General features: G+C 40.2%; 1 protein-coding gene across 4 annotated transcripts in view; it reads left to right on the forward strand.

Annotated features, from left to right (window-relative positions):
* The window catches only part of STAT1 (signal transducer and activator of transcription 1), a 140,824-nt gene that overhangs the window by 60,280 nt on the left and 61,688 nt on the right, over positions 1–18,856 (forward strand). For all 4 annotated transcript variants that reach the window (XM_033944995.1, XM_033944996.1, XM_033944997.1 and 1 more), the window contains 3 exons: positions 4,536–4,619; positions 13,214–13,312; positions 13,848–13,983. In XM_033944995.1, the coding sequence (XP_033800886.1) occupies positions 4,536–4,619; positions 13,214–13,312; positions 13,848–13,983 (319 nt within the window). The remainder of the gene's footprint in view (positions 1–4,535; positions 4,620–13,213; positions 13,313–13,847; positions 13,984–18,856) is intronic.

Below are 18,856 nucleotides of genomic sequence, written 5' to 3' on the forward strand. Positions count from 1 at the left end.
ACGATTTTTACAATTTCTGTAACATTCAAAAACACATGCAGAAGTAAAAGGGATGAAGAGGGAGAATTAGGGGAAACATGATGCTGTGGAGCAGACCAAGAAATATTTTCAAGGATGAACTTTGAAATGTGCTGCTTCTATATGGTTCCTGTACACCAGACATTTCAAACTCTGGCCCCCATGATGTGCTGAAATTTGGCCTACCAGACAATTTCAAATTTCCCCTAAAGCTGGCCCGCTGGTACAAGCACCACATCATCTGTAGGTTCATGCCGCATCAGTTGTAGGTTCACGTGGCCTGCAGAGGATCGCTGGTCAGCTGTAACGATCCTAGCAGGCCACCGTAGCCTCAGCTGCATGTTCCCTTTGGTGCGGTTCCTTACGTCAGCGGGACCGCGCCAGAGGAAATGTGCAGCTGAGGCTATGGCGGCCTGCTAGGATCGCTACAGCTGACCAGCGATCCTCTGCAGGCCGCATGAACCTACAGATGATGCAGCGCGAACCTACCTGGAAGAAAGTACAGCCCACAGAACAGGCTTAAAGGAAGTAAAAAGAATACACTTGAGTCATTTGCCCACAAGCCCCCGAGCTACCATACCATACCCCTATTGCAGAAACATCATTGCACATTTCAAAAAATGACTTGTGACTGCCTAGTAGGCTACACTTATTTGGGGCTTGGTGTTTTATTAGTCGTTAAATTACATATTTAATTTTATTTTTTTTTGAATTGTAGTTTGGGATCTTAGCTGCCTCAGGCTGGCCGGGGGGGGGGGGAGGCTAGAATGCCAGAATACAGAACACAAATAGGTAGTATCTGAGACACCGATACAGAGAATACCAGATCACCCCCTCACTTGAATGCAAACTTTCCTCTCTGGATTTTGCATAGAAACTTTTATGCTTACAATCCAGTATTTTCAAGTTTGATCACTATATTAGTTCATTGTCTTGGAGCACAGAGCCTGGGACCAACATGATTGAATAATGACCAGACGCCAAAAGATAGACAGACAACATAATTTTATTTTCTGTTTTGTGATTACAATGTGTCAGATTTGAAATGTGTATCCTACCAGAGCTGGTGTTAGACAGCAAGTGTGAACTAGGACCTAAAGGAGAGAGGAAAATTCTTTTTTATGTATTTTGTTTATATCATAGAGCCGATGTGGGGTTGGAGAGGTTGTAAACCTGTACTTCTACTAAGTCTAAGAGGTCCTTTTATTTAGGTGCACATTTAGCTCGTACTAAATTGGTTAGCATACCTTAATAAAAGGTCCCCTAAGTATCTTAATAAAAAATTTGGCCCGTGACAGTCTTTTTTTTTCAGATTTCAGCCCCTCATGTGATTGAGTTTGACACTCCTGCTGTACACCATGGTATTTAGTATTGACATATGGCCCATAGCTGAGTGGCTTAGATGGATAGGAAAGTATTTATTTACTTAAGAGATGTTAAAGTTCAAGTTTTTCCACTTGCAAGATTCTGATCACATATGGGGACATTCTATAACTGGTGTCCGGCACGCCATTGCCTTCACTGAGCCACAATTCTATAACGGCATCTGTGCACCAAGATGCCATTTATAGAATACTAGTGAAAACCCTAAACCTAAATTTAGGTGCAACATTTACACCAGATCAGTGGCAGGCATAAACGAGCACGCTTAAGAACACTATGCATAGCGCGTAACTTATAGTGTAAGTTGTGCATGCTCCCATTGCAGTTACATGCTATGGCACATACATGGTTGTCTTATAGAATAACACATAATCCACTTAAGCATGTAACTGATGCTTTTCTGTGCAGTTGGGCATGCAAGGCACATGTGACTTGATTGTGCCCAGTTAGAGTTGCTCTTTAGGCAGTAATATTATAAATCATTTTCTACTTGAAAAGTGTGTCTTGCCCATGGGAAAGGTCGTAAATAAAATTGCATGACCATCTACATGCGTAAAAATGTTCATTTTCAAGATTGCACATATTTTTACATGGGTGTTCCTGGGAGAAATGGGGGTGGGGAGTTAACAAAAATGACAGAAGTAGATGGTACTGTATAGACTAACCAATACTAAAAGCTCCTATAGAGTTTACCTGCTGGACAGGATTTCCCCAATGAGTATGTATGAAATCTTTGTATTTACTGCTTACATTGTATGCAGATAGACTTTATACATATTCATTGTGGAAATCCTGACAATCAGTCTGAGTTGTGAATCTCGGACTGGATATGAGGAACCCTACAATAGGGACTGTTTATAGTAGTGCTGCCTGATTCAAATAGATTCACTGATTCACCTCGGTGTAGCGATTCTAATCAATTCACTTTCTAAAAAAATCAGACTCGCTGATAGACATCTGGGTGTCCTAAAGTAGAAGCAATGGTGACAGTGTCTGGCTTGGCAGAAGTGGCACAGTGAACAGAGCTTACAATCTCTTGGCCTGCCCTGCCCCGCCAGGGTCTTCCCTCTGTTTCATCACTAATGATATTACTGATGATGCAGCAGAGGGAAGCCCTAGTGGGCAGGCTGTGAGAAACCTGTTCACCGCGATGCTTCTGCCTAGCTGGTCACTGCCACTGCTGCTGCTACTTTAGGAGGCCTGAAGAAGGGTAGGGGGTCAGTCGGGAGGTGCTGCACAGGGGGATAGGAGAGATGGAAAGCTGCTGCACTTGGGGAGGAGAAGTGGAGAAAGAAAGAATTGGTGGAGAGGGGATGGAGAAGAGGAAGGGAGAGATGCTATAGAGATAGAAAGGGGTGAAAGGGTAATATCCTGCATATGGTGGAGGGGAGGGAGACATGCATGGAGAAGAGAGGGAGAAATGTTGGACACAGAATAGAGTGCAGGGAGATGGTGCATGGAGAGAAAGAAATGGTACACATGATAATGGAGGGGAGAAAGGAAGAGATGCTGCCTAGAGGGGAACAGAGGTTTGACCCAGGGCACAAGGCAGGGAGATAGAGATGGTAGACAGTGGAAAAGAAACAGAAATGTTGGATATGGCAGTGGAAGGGAAGGTACAGAGATGATAGTTGTATGGTGAGCACGGAAAAAGATTTAGGCAGCAAGTTACATTAACAGAATTCTAGTCATGTAGATATATGTGAACATACAAACCCATCTGAATATAAATCGAGGTAACCTTTTTCCCAAGAAAAGGGTGAAAAAAGGTTAATTCAAATGTAAACCGAACTCGCAGCAGACTCACAAGGTTACTGTGAGAACAAACGTCAGCCATTTTGAGTAGTGAGATTGCATGGGACAGGAGCATAGGAGGATCGCTCTTGCCCTCTAGCTCACCACTGGACCATCAAGGCTTAAAGTAGGCCTGGGAAGAGGCTGCAGTGGGTCCATATCTGTTTTATCATTCCCTCTTTGAGAAATTCCTGTTTGTCTGTTTTAATTAGATTGTAAGCTCTGTCAAACAGGGGTTGTCTCTTGCATGTTTTATGTACAGTGCTGCATACATCTAGCAGTGCTATGATAAGTAGTAGTAGTAGTAAGACTCAAATATAAACAAGAGACCCAGAAACCTAGGTTTAAATCTAGGTTTATATTCAAGTATATACAGTAATCTGGCTCCACAATATTCTTTAAATGCACGCATATCTTCCATAAGTGTGCACATTGTCAGGGAACATATCTTATAGAAAACTAAAAGTTACACATGCATCTCCCCAGTCTAGGCACAAGCATTTACACCAGCTCTATGTCTGATGTAAATTCTCATGCCTAAATATGAGTAGTGTACTATATATATATCTGATTATGCTAATGTTCTATAAAGTAAATTAGGTGCCTATATCCTGAATGGAATAGGCCCCAAACAGGTGCCCTTTTTATACAATTGCCTTAAAAGTACTCTCACTCTTTGGGAGAGTACTTTTTAAAAACATTTTTGCCTGTAGAGGGCAAAGCCATTTCCACAGGAAAACCAATGCTTTAGCCAATGAAATAGCAGGTTTAGTGGTAGAATAAGTAAAGTATGTACGGCCTTTCCTTTATGAAAACTGATGTAAAGCAGATAGGAAATAGTCCTCCAATCGATGTAGGCTACTAACAAAATTACTTCCTTAATCATATATTACTGAGACTTAAATAACACCTTTTTTCTAGCTTGCTTTGGTCTGATTTTCTGGAATTTTGTTAATTGGAATTTTCCATTTGGCATTAGAACTTTCAGTATTGGGTCCTGCCTTATACTCGTACATTGATGCTATAAATAATAATTGCAGAGTGACACTACTTGGCCTGTCCTCTAAATAACTCTTCCAATAACTTGAGGAAATAACTTTAGGACAGTTTTGACCACAGTAAAGATAGTGTCACTGAATGTCCCTTATTAATTTAAATCTTGGGGCCAGCATTTAGAAAGAAAAACTGAGTATAGCATATGAGTATTAAATTGACTAACTTGGTAAATATCAGCGAACAAGCCCAATCAGTTAAAAGGGTCTTTTTTGAAAGGTTAGGAAGCATTAGAGGAGGGGGAAATGTTTGCTGTGGTCCTTTTCTAAACTCCTATTTCATTCCAGGGGCCTCTCATCGTTACTGAAGAGCTGCATTCCCTCAGTTTTGAGACTCAGCTTTGTCAGCCCAGCTTGGTCATAGACCTTGAGGTAAAGTGATATTTTGGCAGACATAATGTGAATTTTAATTAATAATGAAATTTATGCTCTTGTTTATTATGTTTGATGCATGCCTTTTCATTAGTGTTTCAAAGTGAGATATTTTCAGGTACATCAGGTATTTCCCTGACCTTAGAGATCTTGCAGTCTAGCAGCTTGATTTACTGTACTAATATTTGCATTTTCTTATTGTCTACCAGACTAGTTCAGAATGGATGGGTTATGCTCTTTTACCAGTAGATGGAGACAAAGGCTCAAGAACTTTGTCCTTTATAGGACACCATGCAACACATGCTTCTCAGGCTGCTGGTATCAACATTTAAAAAGGAGATAGAGCAGCTTTTAAACTAAAAACTAGGGGAAGGCTGACAGTCACTCAAAATTACATGGTTCGGAACAAGGTATCTTTAAAAGATATCATCATAAAAGGGAAGACAGCATCCCGATATTGGGATTGCAATACAGGCCACAGTAGACCAGGTTTTCTTAAATACAGAGCAGGCTGATTTTAAAGATTGAAAATTATCCATGCCAACTGCTGAGCAAATTGTAAATAGATATGATAAACATTTTTTGAAATGTCTGTATGCAAATGTCAGAAGCTTAAGAAACAAGATGAGAGAGTTAGAATATATTGCACTAAATGAAAAGATAGATATAATAGGCATCTCTGAGACCTGATAGAAGGAAGATAACCAATGGGACACTGTCATACTGATATACAAACTGTATCGCCATGATAGGGTGCATTGAATTGGTGGAGGCATAGTGTTATATGTTAAGGAGGGCCTTGAATTGAATGGACTGAAAATTCTACAGGAGCAGAAACACACCTTGGAATCCCTATGGGTAGAAATTCCATGTATAAAAAGGAAGGGGATAATGATAAGAGTGTACTACCTCCGCCTGACCAGGATGAACAGACAAATGCTGAAATATTATCAGAAATTAGGAAGGGTAACACAATAATAATGGGTGATTTCAATTACCCCGATATTGACTCGGTAAATGTAACATCGGGATATTCTAGGGTGATAAAATTCCTTGATTAAATCAAGGACTGCTTTATAGAGCAGCTGGTTCAGGATTTGACAAGAGGCGAAGCAATTCTAGACCTAATTCTTAGTGAAGCACATAAATTGGTATGGAAGGTAATGGAGCTGGGGCCACTTGATAACAGTGACCATAACATGATCAGATTTTATAAAATCCCTGGAATACGTTCACACAGGAAATCCAATACAGCATTATCAGCATTTGACTTAAAAAAAAAAAAAAGGAGACTATGATAACATGAGAAGAATGGTAAAAAAAAGAAACTTAGAGGAGCAGCTGCAAAAGTCAAAAATTTACATCAGGCGTGGATGTTATTCAAAAATACCATCCTGGAAGCCCAGACTATATATATTCCATGAATTAAAAAAGGAGGAAGGAAGATCAAAAGACAACCAGCATGCTAAACAAGTGAGTTGAAGGAAGCTATTAGAGTCAAAAGAAAATCCTTCAGAAAGTGGAAGAAGGATCCGAATAAAAATAATTGTAAACAGCCCAAGGAATGGCAAGTCAAATGCAAGGCGCTAATAAGGAAGGCAAAGAGAGACTTTGAAAAGAAGATTGCAGTGGAAGCAAAAAAAATAAAAAAAGCCCCACAGTAAAAACATTTTTAGGTATATTAAAAGCAAGAAGCCAGGAAGAGAATTGTTTCTAACACCAGCCGAGGGATAAAAGGAGCTCTCAGGGAAGACAAGGCCAAAGAAAGATTAAATGAATTCTTTGCTTTGGTCTTCACCGAGGAAGATGTGGGGGAGTTACCAGTGGCAGAAATGATATTTAATTCTGATGAATGAGAGAAATTCAAGCAAATCTCTGTAACACTGGAAGATGTAATGGGTCAATTTAACAAATTCAGCAGTAGTAAATCACCTGGACCGGATGGTATACATCCCAGAGTGCTGATAGAATTGAAAAATGCAGAGCTATTGTTGGAAATTTATAATTTTACTCTAAAATCCAGCATAGTACTGGAAGACAGGAGGGTGGCCAAATTGACACCAATTTTTAAAAAGGGTTCCAGAGGTGATCTGGGAAATTAATATAGACCAGTGAGTCAGATATCGGTGCCGGGAAAAATGATAGAGACTATTATAAAGAGCAAAATGACAGATCATATACATAAGCATGAATTAATAAGGGAAAACTAACACGGATTTAGTCAAGTGAAATTTTGCCTTACCAATCTACTGCATTTCTTTGAAAGGGTGAATGAACATGTGGATAAAGGTGAGCCGGTTGATATGTATTTGGATGTTCAAAAGGCATTTGACAAAGTACCTCATGAGACTTCTGAAGAAATTAAAGGATCATGGGATAGGAGGTAATGTCCTATTGTTGGTTAAGAACTGGTTGAAAGACAGAAAATATAATAGTAGGTTTAAATGGTCAATATTCAAAATGGAGAAGGGTAAATAGTGGAAGACAACAGAGGGTAGTGGTCAATGGAGATTGCTCTGAGGAAAAGGAATATTATCAGTGGTGTGCTTCAAGGTTCTGTTCTTGGGCCTGTTCTTTTTGCGGATGATACCAAAATTTGCAATACAGTAGACACCCCGGATGGTGTGAATAACATGAAGAAAGACCTAGTGAAGCTTGAAGAATGGTCTGAGATTTGGCAACTAAAATTTAATGCTAAGACATGTAAGGTCATGTATTTGGGCTGCAAAAACCCGAAAGAACGGTACAGTTTAGGGGGTGAAGAACTTAAGTGCACAACAGAAGAGCGAGACTTTGGTGTAATTGTACATGATGATCTTAAGGTGACCAAACCTGTTGAAAAGGTGATGGTGAAAGATAGAAGGATACTAGGGTGCATAGAAAGAGGTATGTCTAGTAGGAAAAATGAGGTATTGATGCCCCTGTATAAGGGTGGCTGGTCAAATGCACGCAGACAATCACGCACAGGCAATCGCAAATAAAGACACTTGCGCACAACACAATAGCGTGCATATCCTGTATAAGACTCTGGTGAGACCTCATTTAAAATATTGTTTACAATTCTGGAGACAGCACCTTCAAAAAGATATAAAAAGAATTGAATCAGTTCAGAGGAAGGCTACTAAAATGGTGTGTGGTTTTCGTCATAAGGCATATGGGAACAGACTTAAAGATCTCAATATGTATACTTTGGAGGAAAGGTGGGAGAGGGGAGATACGATAGAGACATTTAAATACCTACGTGGCGTAAATGCGCATGAGTTGAATCTCCTTCATTTGAAAGGAAGCTCTGGAATGAGAGGGCATAGGATGCAATAGTCTTTCGGAAGAGGTGGTGGAGACAGAGACTGTCTGAATTCAAGAAAGTGTGGCATAGGCACATGAGATCTCTTAGAGAGAGGACTGGAGGGACAGCGTGTTTCTATGTTTCTTTCGGGAGGACAGCTTTCCATACCACTAAGAGTGCTTTAATGACTCTTACTGCCACTGAAAGCTTTTGTGCATCGGGGCCTGAGTCAGCTTCAATACCTTTAGCTTCTGATAGAGCCTTTTGAGTTGTTATCTTTCTTGGCTATTACATTTTTTAGCACATGTGCTGTACTCTTTCTTTGGGCTCAATTGCTGTATCATTTGACATACTGAGGGTTCCAGGACTTCATGATACCCTTAAGGGGTGAATTACCTAGAACTACAATTTTTCTATTTTTCTATCCACTGGTTGATGGACATTAACCCACAAGTTCTAGACTAAAGGAAAAATAAATGACCAAGTAAGATATAATTTTAGCCTCCTGTTCATTAGCTGAAGCACACACAACTTTGCACTTGACAGTTTACAGACATTTTGTGCTCATTCCTAAGGATCTTTCTTTTTCTGAACACCACACCGCAACCCCCCCCCCCCCCCACCCCCCAGCCAGGAGCTAAAATGTAGAGATTAGCATATTAGGACTGACTGATATTTATTGTTTTAAAGCACTTAAAATTCAGCTGTTTCATTAGTAAATAGGTGGAATGTAATCATTTGTGTCCACGTCACTAATTCCACTGCAGGAGTCAAGTCGTAAAAACATTGTAATTGATTTTCAAAAGATTGCCAGATTAATTTTGTGAGTTATCTGGACAAATAAAAAAAAAATTTGAATTTCCTGCCTTTCAGGACTGATTAACATTTTGTCTGGACAAAAATTAACCCTGGTGAAATAATAGAAGTTTACAGGAAGGATGGTAAAACTTTAACCAGATACCTCCCTAAGAATAGGGCCTGGGCAAATTGCCCAAATGTGACCACCTGCTGCAGATATTGCCCTGTTCTCATCTGGCTGTTTGTTGTCAACATGTGGTTTATAACCTTCTGCCACAAGGTGTTTTTTTGTTAATTATTAAATGACTAAAATGTATTTACATTTTCCCAAAAGCTTTCTTTAGATTATCTGCACAAATGGCATTTCTGAGTGAGACCTGTGTGACCTCTGTTTTTTCACCTACCAGAAAGACCTGTAAAATGGTGTGTCCTTAGTGGCAGACCGAATAGGTCATGAGCAGGTCAATTCTATAACTGTGAGCCTGCAGTTAAGCATGCCTTGCGCACCTAGATCTTGAGAAAATTGGCACTTAAGCACATAATTGCAGTACACACTTTTCTGTAAGGTAGTACATTAAGTGCCTTGGCATGTAACTGCAAGAGGCATGTGCTTAAGTGGGACATGGATGTGTCTCCAACCGGCATGTGTAACTTAAATACCGTAAGTTACTTGTGTTGCATGGTGCACTTAGGCATGTCCATTTACTCCTGCTATTGACCTAGCATAAATGGTCATGTATAAATGTAGGTATACCAATTTAGGTTTACAATAGTATTCAAAATATAGGCCAGGGGTGGGCAACAGGGCCACAATCCAGTCGGGTTTTTAGGAGTTCCCCAATGAATATGCATGAGATCCATTTGCATACAATGGAAGGCAGTGCATATTCATTGGGGAAATCCTGAAAACGCGTCTAGATTGCGGCCCTCATTGCCCACCCATAATATAGGCTGACCCAAACTTCTTTTTCCAGTTTCGACTGAAACCAAAGCTGCCACCAAAACTGTCTGAAAGCTTTTGGCCAAAACAAACTGCAGCCTAAACTCATCATCTGGTTTCAGCTAAAATTGAATATGAAGGATTGCTGGGGATTGTCAAAGCTTGCAGTCTTTTTTATGTGTTCCCACCATATGTGTCCTTCCCTAAATGTTTCTTTTCTTTCTTTAAAGATTGTAGTTCATCCCTCTTGCCTTTTGTACCAGTTTGTTTCAGAACGTATATAATTTGTATCCAATGTCTTGTTCTCCCCTTTGTTTAACAAATTGTTATACGCATTAAAATATATGATATTGAGTAGATAACAAATCTTAATAAACTTGAAACTCAGCTGCTCCTTGTCCTGAAGAGGTGCTGAGTGAGGATCTGCTAAGGGGAAGAAAAACTCCTTTGGAATATTCTACTTACTGGCATTTAGACTTGGGGGGGTGGGAAGGGTGCAAGTACTTCTGCAACCACAGTATGACTTGGAAACATTGTGTCGCCAAACCTGTTGCCCAGGTTACAGCTTCTATCTCTGTGCAGACAGAAAATTTTACCCAAGCAGAGGGGGTTGTTCCAAGGGCAAACTGTCTTCAGCCTGAATCCCTTATGAAATAATCTACCTACTCTTAAAGTCACGGTGTCGATCTTGTAGGGTCTCATAACCTGAGTCCTGCTGTCCTCTCTTATTCTCACAGATGCTTCTCAATTTTGTCACCTCCTCTCTCAGTTCCTTTACTTCCTTCATGAGGGATTCAAGCTGAAGACAGTTTGCACATGGAACCACCATTGGTTCATATTCAGTTTTGGTTGAAACCAGATGATGAGTTTTAGCTGCAGCTTGTTTTGGCCAAAAGCTTTTGGGATTCGGGGGGTGTTGGAGTGGGGTGTCAGGTGATTGAGGGGGTCCAGCAGCAAGGAGTGGGTATCCCTCCTTCCAATCTCAGAGACGGGGGGGGGGTCAGGTAGGAGGGAGTGAGCATCACTCCTGCCAATCTAAGGGGGGTTGGGAGGTGTCAGGCAGGAGAAAGTAGGGATCCCTCCTGTCAATCTCAGGGTGGAAATGTTGGGGAGTGTCTGGCAGGAGGGAGTCGGCATCTCTCCTGCCTATTTTGAGAGCAAAGCCGGAATGGACAGGAGTAATTGGGGATTGCTCCTGGCCCAACTACACTCCTAGACCACAAGGGATTGTAAGAGAATTCCAGGGGGGCCTATGGGTGGGGGAGGTAATCAGGAGAGGGGCTTCAGAAGAAGGGATAGATAGAGACAGAATGGAACAGGGAAGGTGAGGAGGGGATTGAGACTTGTATACCGCCTTTTTGTAGTTATACAAACACACTTAAAGTGGTTTATATGCAGGTACTTCAAGAAAATTTTCCTTATCTGACCTAGTGAACTCACAATCTTATCTAATGTACCTGGAGCAGTGGAGGATTAAGTGACTTGTCCAGGGTCACAGGGAGCAGTGTGGGGCGTGAACCCACAACCTCAGGGCGCTGAGGCTGTAGCTCTAATCACTATGCCACACTCTTTTTGGCTTCCACTGAAAACACATGGTCATTTTTAGTCAAAGCTAGAAACATGGTCAAAATTTGAAATAACCTTTCAGCAGTAACCAAAACTAGGCTTAAAACTGAAATTCAATCGATATCTAATGGCAGTCAGATGTCTTTATAGAACTGGCGGTTGATATAGTGTATCAAGATTTTCAGAAAGCTTTTGACAAAGTTCCACATGAAAGGCTCCTAAGAAAATTAGAGAGTCATGGTATAGGAGGCAAAGTTCAGTTGTGGATTAGGAATTGGTTATCGGATAGAAAACAGAGGGTAAGGTTAAATGGTCATTTTTTTCAATGGAGGAGACTAAAACGTGGAGTGCTGCAGGGATCTGTACTGTGACCGGTGCTAACTTATTTATAAACAATCTGGAAATTGGAATGACGAATGAGGTGATTAAATTTGCAGATGACACTAAACTGTTCAAAGTTGTTAAAACGTATGCGGATTGTGAAACATTGCAGGCAGACCTTAGGAAATTGGAAGACTGGGCGTCCGAGTGGCAGATGAAATTTAATGTTGACAAATGCAAAGTGATGCATATTGGGGAAAAATAACCCAAATCATAGTTACCGGATGCTATGGTTCACCTTGGGGTTAGCGCCCAAGAAAGGGATCTGGGTGTCATTGTAGACAATACGATCAAACCTTCCACCCAATATGCAGTGGCGGCCAAAAAAGCAAACAAGATGATAGGAATTATTAAAAAGGGGATGGTTAACAAGACTAAAGATATTATAATGTCTCACCTGGAGTATTCTGTTCAATTCTGGTCTCCTTATCTTAAGAAAGATATAGCGGCATTAGAAAAGGTTCAAAGAAGAGCGACCAAGATGATAAAGGAGATGGAACTCCTCTTGTATGAGGAAAGACTAAAAAGGTTAGGGCTCCAGCTTGGAAAAGAGAAGGCTGAGGAGAGATATGATTGAAGTCTACAAAATCCTGAGTGGAGTAGAACGGGTAGAAGTGGATCGATTTTTCACTCCGTCAAAAAGTACAAAGATTAGGGGACACTCGATGAAACTGCAGGGAAATTACTTTTAAAACCAATAGGAGGAAATATTTTTTCACTCAAAGAATAGTTAAGCTCTGGAACGCGTTGTCAGAGGTTGTGGTAAAAGCGGATAGCGTAGCTGGTTTTAAGAAAGGTTTGGACAAATTCCTGGAGGAAAGTCCATAATCTGTTATTAAGACATGGGGGAAGCCTCTGCTTGACTTGGATCGTTAGCATGGAATGTTGCTACTCTTTGAGTTTTGGCCTGGTACTAGTGACCTGGATTGTACACTTTGAGAACAGGCTACTAGGCTTGGTGGACCCAGTAAGGCTATTCTTATTTTCTTATGGCGCTCATCATGCAGCATTAGCATGCTTAAATGAAGACACCAAGTTATAGAAATTGCCCCCATGGTCTTTATATGCTATCATATGCTATGGGGTAGATATTCAAAGTGATTTAAAGGTCCAGAAATAGTTTCTGGATGTTTAAATTGCTTAACAGGTTGGTGCTGCTAAAAATGCCCAATTAGCCCAGCTATTTTGTGAGCGTTCTGGAGTTAGAATCATCACTAAATGGATAGAATAATCACATAAATAGGACTGTGCTTTATGCGGTCCTATCTTTATTCAGTTTGCCATAGCTGCTTAAGTGCTGAATATCGCACTTAACTGACTGTGTTTTTGCAACCAGCATATACCCAGAAATTCAACGCTGGAGCCTGGACATGACCCAGCATTGAATTTCCAGGGATAATGCTAGCAACGGTCAGCCACCAGCTGATTAACTTCCTCTTTGTTTCCATGGTAAATAAATCTAAAGCTGATGGATATTTGTGCATATGTGTGAGTAGATAGGCGTATGTCTTTACACACACACTACTATGACCCATAGCTTATGCTTTCAGTTTTACATCTTGCTAGGCTATGTTAATGGTGCAATATCTCCATTACTAATTTTTTTTTCCTTTTTCTCTGCAGACAACTTCTCTCCCCATTGTAGTAATTTCCAATGTTAGCCAGCTTCCCAGTGGATGGGCTTCAATTCTGTGGTACAACATGCTCACAAATGAGCCCAAGGTACCTTAGGAAATTTATACATGTGGCTTTCAGTTGTACCCAAACTACGTTCTTGAACATGCCTCCAGCCAGGTTGAGTAAATTTGCAATTTTGTTCTTATGTGTATACTTTTCCTATTTCTGTTGCTGCCCTTTCTTGGGAAACCTTTTTGCTATGAGAGAGAAGGAAAAGCAGCAGCATGAAATCTATTTTATTCTTTTGGGATTCTGTACTGGCGACTGTTGGAGACACGATACTGGGCTTGATGGACCTTTGGTCTGACCCACTATGGTGATACTTTTGTGCTAAATAAGGTCACTTGGTACCTTAGCTTCATGTGCCATCCCTTCCCCATGATAGTTCTAATCAGTCTGGAAGCCTAAGGAGGAGGCCATAAATATTGGATGCCTTATCACTAGTGCTCTTTAGCATAAAGCTGGTAACGAACCTTTTCATAATAAGCATTTCAGAGTTTTGAGTGAATATGGGGTTTTTTCCCCTCTGCTGTTTGGTTAGGTTGCTGATTGGTGATTCTTGTTCTTTGTTTCTCTCTAGAATTTGTCCTTCTTTCTGAATCCCCCAGTAGCAAAATGGTCCTTAATTGCTGATGTTCTAAGTTGGCAGTTTTCATCTGTAACAAAAAGGGGTCTCAATGCAGACCAGCTGAGAATGCTGGGAGAGAAATTACTTGGTATGCTCCTGTGTTATTTTCCTTGGGTGTTGCTAATGTTTTCCTTTTTTTTTTTTTTTCTTGTATTAAGTTATCCTGCCAGATCTTTCATAAACTCACTTACCAACCTTGCAGTTGCTTATGCTTGGGATTTATTTCTGTTCTTCAATGAGTATTGGTCAGCTTTCTGTCGCTTTTTTTCTTGCTCTTTCAACACAGGATAATGGTATCATAGGCTGTGGAGTGAGATGGGCCACAGGGGCCATGGCACTACCAATTTCTTGTTCTATTCAATATAAGAAACCAAGGAGTTTGTGGAGTGAAGAAACAGAACTTGGTTTATTTGGTCCTCTCATACAAGGTGTTTCACTGTCTCTGTCTACTCTTGATTTCAACCTAAGCCATAGGAGTTTGGCTGAGGATGTTAAAAACTGATGTCCATGGAATACGATTTCACTGTGCTTCAGGATTTGTACACTAATCTGAAAACATCAATATAAATCAGAGTGGAAGATTTTGAATCTTTGTGCTTATAAGGTGGCGTTTATTAAAGAAGAGAAATTCTTGCCTCTGTCCTGTCAAAGTTTCAAGAATCTTTTCAGTTAGAATTTTAACAATAAGAAAGTTGTGGACACCTCATAGTGCAGCCTATTTATTGAGGCATGAACTTTCAAGAATAAGACTATTTCAGCAGATGTATCTGATAGGCATTCTAAAAGAAATAAAATCATTTATTCAAAATCATAAAGACAGGTCATCAAAAACTAAGGGTTATGAAGTATGAACTTACGAGGGGGTGCTGAAAAGTTCTCAGCACAACCAAGAAGGGAATGACTTGGAGCCATGAAATTTACAAGTTATTCCACATATTCACCCCTAAGTTCAACACACTTGTCACATTACATTAGGGATTTCTATTCCGCCATTACCTTGCAGTTCAAGGCGGATTACAAAAGAATTATCCAAGATGTATTACAACAAGAACTTACAAAAAAAAAAAAAAATTGGTCATTTTCAAAAAGAGTAAGAAATGGGTAAGGTTATTTGTTTGGGATAGTTGGCTTTAGTGAGAGGTGGAGTTTGAGACTTGTGGTATTATTTCTTTTTTCAGAGTTTTCTTGAAGAGTATGGTCTTTATTTCTTTTCTAAAAGTCTTGTAATCGAGCGATGCCGTCAGTAGATTGGCGATTTGGTTGTCTAGTTTGGCTGCTTGAGTGGCCAGGAGGCCATCATATAGTTTTTTCCGTTTGACCTCCTTAATTGGGAGGTATGAGAATGGGGTGTGAGTTTTCCTATGTCTGGTTGTGGATGAGGCAGTTATTCAGGTAGTTTGGACTGTCTCCGTATAAAGTCTTAAATAGTAGGCAGTAGAATTTAAATTGTATTCTTGCTGGGATCGGAAGCCAGTGCGATTGGAGATATGCTTCTGTAATGTGATCATGTTTCTTTAATGAGTAGATGAGTCTTAGTGCTGTGTTTTGGATAGTTTGTAGTTGTTTTGTTATGGTTGTACGGCATGGAAGGTAGAGGATATTACAGTAGTTAAGTAGGCCTAGTATTAAGGACTGAACTATGAGCTGGAATTGAGTTTTCTCGAAGAATTTCTGAACTTGTCTTAAGTTTCTCATGACTAAGAATGACTTTTGTATTGTTTTATTGATTTGCGGTTGCATGGTGCAGCATCTGTCGATAGTTATTCCTAGCAGTTTTAGGGTGGTTTGTATGGGGTAGTCGATTGTGTTGATTTCAATGTTGGTTATGGTTGGTATTTTGTTGTTTTCTAGGAGGATGAATTTCGTTTTATCTGGGTTCAATTTCAGTTTGTGATCTTTCATCCAGGTTGCTATTGATTTTAGTTTGATATATTGTGTTCGTCATGGAGAGTTCAGGTTGATCGAAGGGTATGAGAATAGTAATGTCATCGGCATAGTTGTAGGAGGTTATGCCTTGTTTGTCCAGGTGAGAGCTGAGGGAGGCTGTATAGAGATTGAAGAGAGTCGGGGATAGAGGGGATCCTTGGGGAACTCCGCAGGGGTTTGACCAAGATTCAGATTTTTGTTTGTCTGATTTTACTCTATAGGTTCTTGATTTAAGGAATCCTTCAAAACCATGTGTATACTTTATCTGTGATACCTATTGTATCCAGGATTTGTAGTAGAATGTTATGGTCCACCAAGTCGAATGCAGCGGTAAGGTCTAGTTGTATGAGCATCATTTTTTTCCTGTGCTGAGATGTTGTCTGGCTGTGTCCAAGAGAGATCCTAGTAGTGTTTCCGTGCTGAAGTTGTTTCTGAAGCCGGTTTGTGTGGGATGGAGTATGTTATGGTTTTCTAGGTAATTGGAGAGGAGTTTGGCAACTAGTCCTTCTGTTATTTTGACGTAGAGTGGAATAGAGGCAATGGGTAGTTGGCTGTTTGGTCTATCGGTCCTTTGGGGTCTTTGAGGATCGGGGTGATGATGATTTTGCTGAGGTTGGTAGGGTAGTGGCCATTTATTAGCAAGATTTGTATTCAGTTTAGAAGAAGAGCGCGGAATTTTGTGCTGGATGTTTTTAGGAGATATGGTGGACAGTTGTTGAGGTCACAGGACGCATGGCTGTATTTTTTGTAGTATTTGTTGAATTCAGGCCATTATATGTTGGGGAATTGAGATCATATTCTATCTGCTGCAGTAGAATCTCTATCTATGGGGAGAATTGTGAATTCGTTAGGATGGGTAGAGGTGTCATTGAGGGTAGCTCTTGCATTGGTAATTTTATTTTGGAAGTGTTCTGCTAATAGAGTGGCTGAGAGGGGGAGGGGAGTAGTATTGTTAGTGGTCAGGTAGGGTTTGGTGTTATAAAAAATTCATTGATGTTTGGGAGCCATTAACAAATTATTGTAAGGATTGTTTATAATTAATAATTTATTTCTTCTCCTTTATTTATTGAAGCATAGGGTGGGGGAGGGTGGGATTAATTTTAAATTATCTGAAATTATAAGGATATAATGGAGGGAGGGAGGGAGAAATAGTATTATGATTTCAATATATGTAAGATTAATAAGTTATATTAAAGTGAATATGATGGTATTATTATGTACTTGTTGAAAGTTTAAAAATGAATAAAGATTAAAAAAAAAAAAAAAAAAAAGAATGCCATAAAATAGAAAAGAAAAAGAGCATAAAAAGTTTAGTTCTGGTGCTCCCATCAGCTACCAGTTCAAAAACCACCAGCAGAACCTAGCTCTCAATAACTGTTAATTCTGGGAAGGTTTCATGAAATAAATAAGCTGTGGTTTAAACATTGGCAGAGGTAGCATAACATGCAGGCTCTAGGGCAATTGATTCCAGAGCGTGGGATCCATCACTGACCATAACATACCCTGAAAGGTGGTAGAAGGAACATGATTGGCTGATGGCACCTGTAACAAAAACTGCTGTGAAGAAAGCAAAGGTTGTGATGGCACATGCGATGGTATATAACGAGATAAAAATGACAGAAATGTACCCAAACTTGCCTGAAATTAACACCAATATCTTATACTTAATTCATAATTTAACTGGCAACCAGTGTTCCAGCTGAAAAAAGGTCACATGGTCAAACCTATGACTGCCTAATAACAACTTTATATCAATATTGTACTAGTTGGAGCCTTGACACTTCCTTGTTATACACACACTGAAGCACTGAGTTACAATAGTCCAGATTAATGATCACTAGGGCATGAATAAGAATATGCAATGCATCCTTAGTCATCAGGTGTTAAAATTGACCTAATTTGCCATAACTGAAAAATAATTTTTTTTACAACTTCTGTGATGTTATGGTGAAATGACAGAGTAGAGTCAAAAACGACTCCCAAAGTGCAACGTGGAAAGCAGACATTAACACAAGTTTAACGTCAACGGTGGAAGGTGCTGCGTGTTTCTTGGGAAAAATAAAATTTTAAATTTCACTAAATTTCATTTCAATTGATTCTGCTCCAACTAATCAGTAATCTTAGTAAGCTGCCTCCAGCAACACATTAATGGGGGCAGGGAGAAAAGTCATGCACGGAACAGAGGAAACCACTTCAGGATTAAATAAGGAAAGACTTTAAAATACTGTAAATATCAGAATTGATTGTAACCTGAGTATGCTAGGAGGAAGAACAGCAGATCTATATTTCTCAAGCCATTTCTCAGTACCATTAACAAGTCTGGCTTTCAGAATGGATTCAGTGCATGCAGATGTATCTCAGGCATATTCATTGTGGATTTCCCGAAGCACAGACTGTCTAGGGCAGTGGTTCCCAACCCTGACCTGGAGGACCACCAACCAGTCAGGACAGCCATAATGAATATGCATTGAGCAGATTTGCATGCCTGTCTCCTCCTTTATATGAAAATCTCTCTCATCCATATTCATTAGGGCTATCCCAAAAACCTGACTGGCTGGTGGTCCTCCAGGACAGGATTGGGAAACACTGCTCTGGGGGTACTCCAGGACTGGCTTGAGAAACATTGCTGTAGAGTCAATTCCAAACTGAGTTGGGAGCCTGCCTGTAGGTTTCCAGACTGCCCAAGGATTTCATATTTTAGTGTAACAATATATTTGAAATTGCCCCACCCTACTTTTGAATATTCATTGTGCATATTAAGAATCGGGGGGAAGCTCTTTTTATTATAAGCATTTTCATTTCAAAACAGAACATGACAAAATGAAGACGCCCAACCCTAGCAGATGCCAGAACAGCAGACCTATCTTTGACCCTCACTACTAGTGTTCCCGCTAAGCTGCGCTGGGGTGCGCTCACGCACAAAATATTACCTCGCAGCGCACAAGTTTCTCGTCACAGCGCACACAGTGTAGAGCACAGTTCTTCAACCGCCGGTCCGCAAACAAAATCTTGCCGGTCCGCGAAGGATTCGGTCC

This window comes from Geotrypetes seraphini, chromosome 5, assembly GCF_902459505.1.
Source record: "Geotrypetes seraphini chromosome 5, aGeoSer1.1, whole genome shotgun sequence".
In the NCBI taxonomy this organism is placed as follows: Eukaryota; Metazoa; Chordata; class Amphibia; order Gymnophiona; family Dermophiidae; genus Geotrypetes; species Geotrypetes seraphini.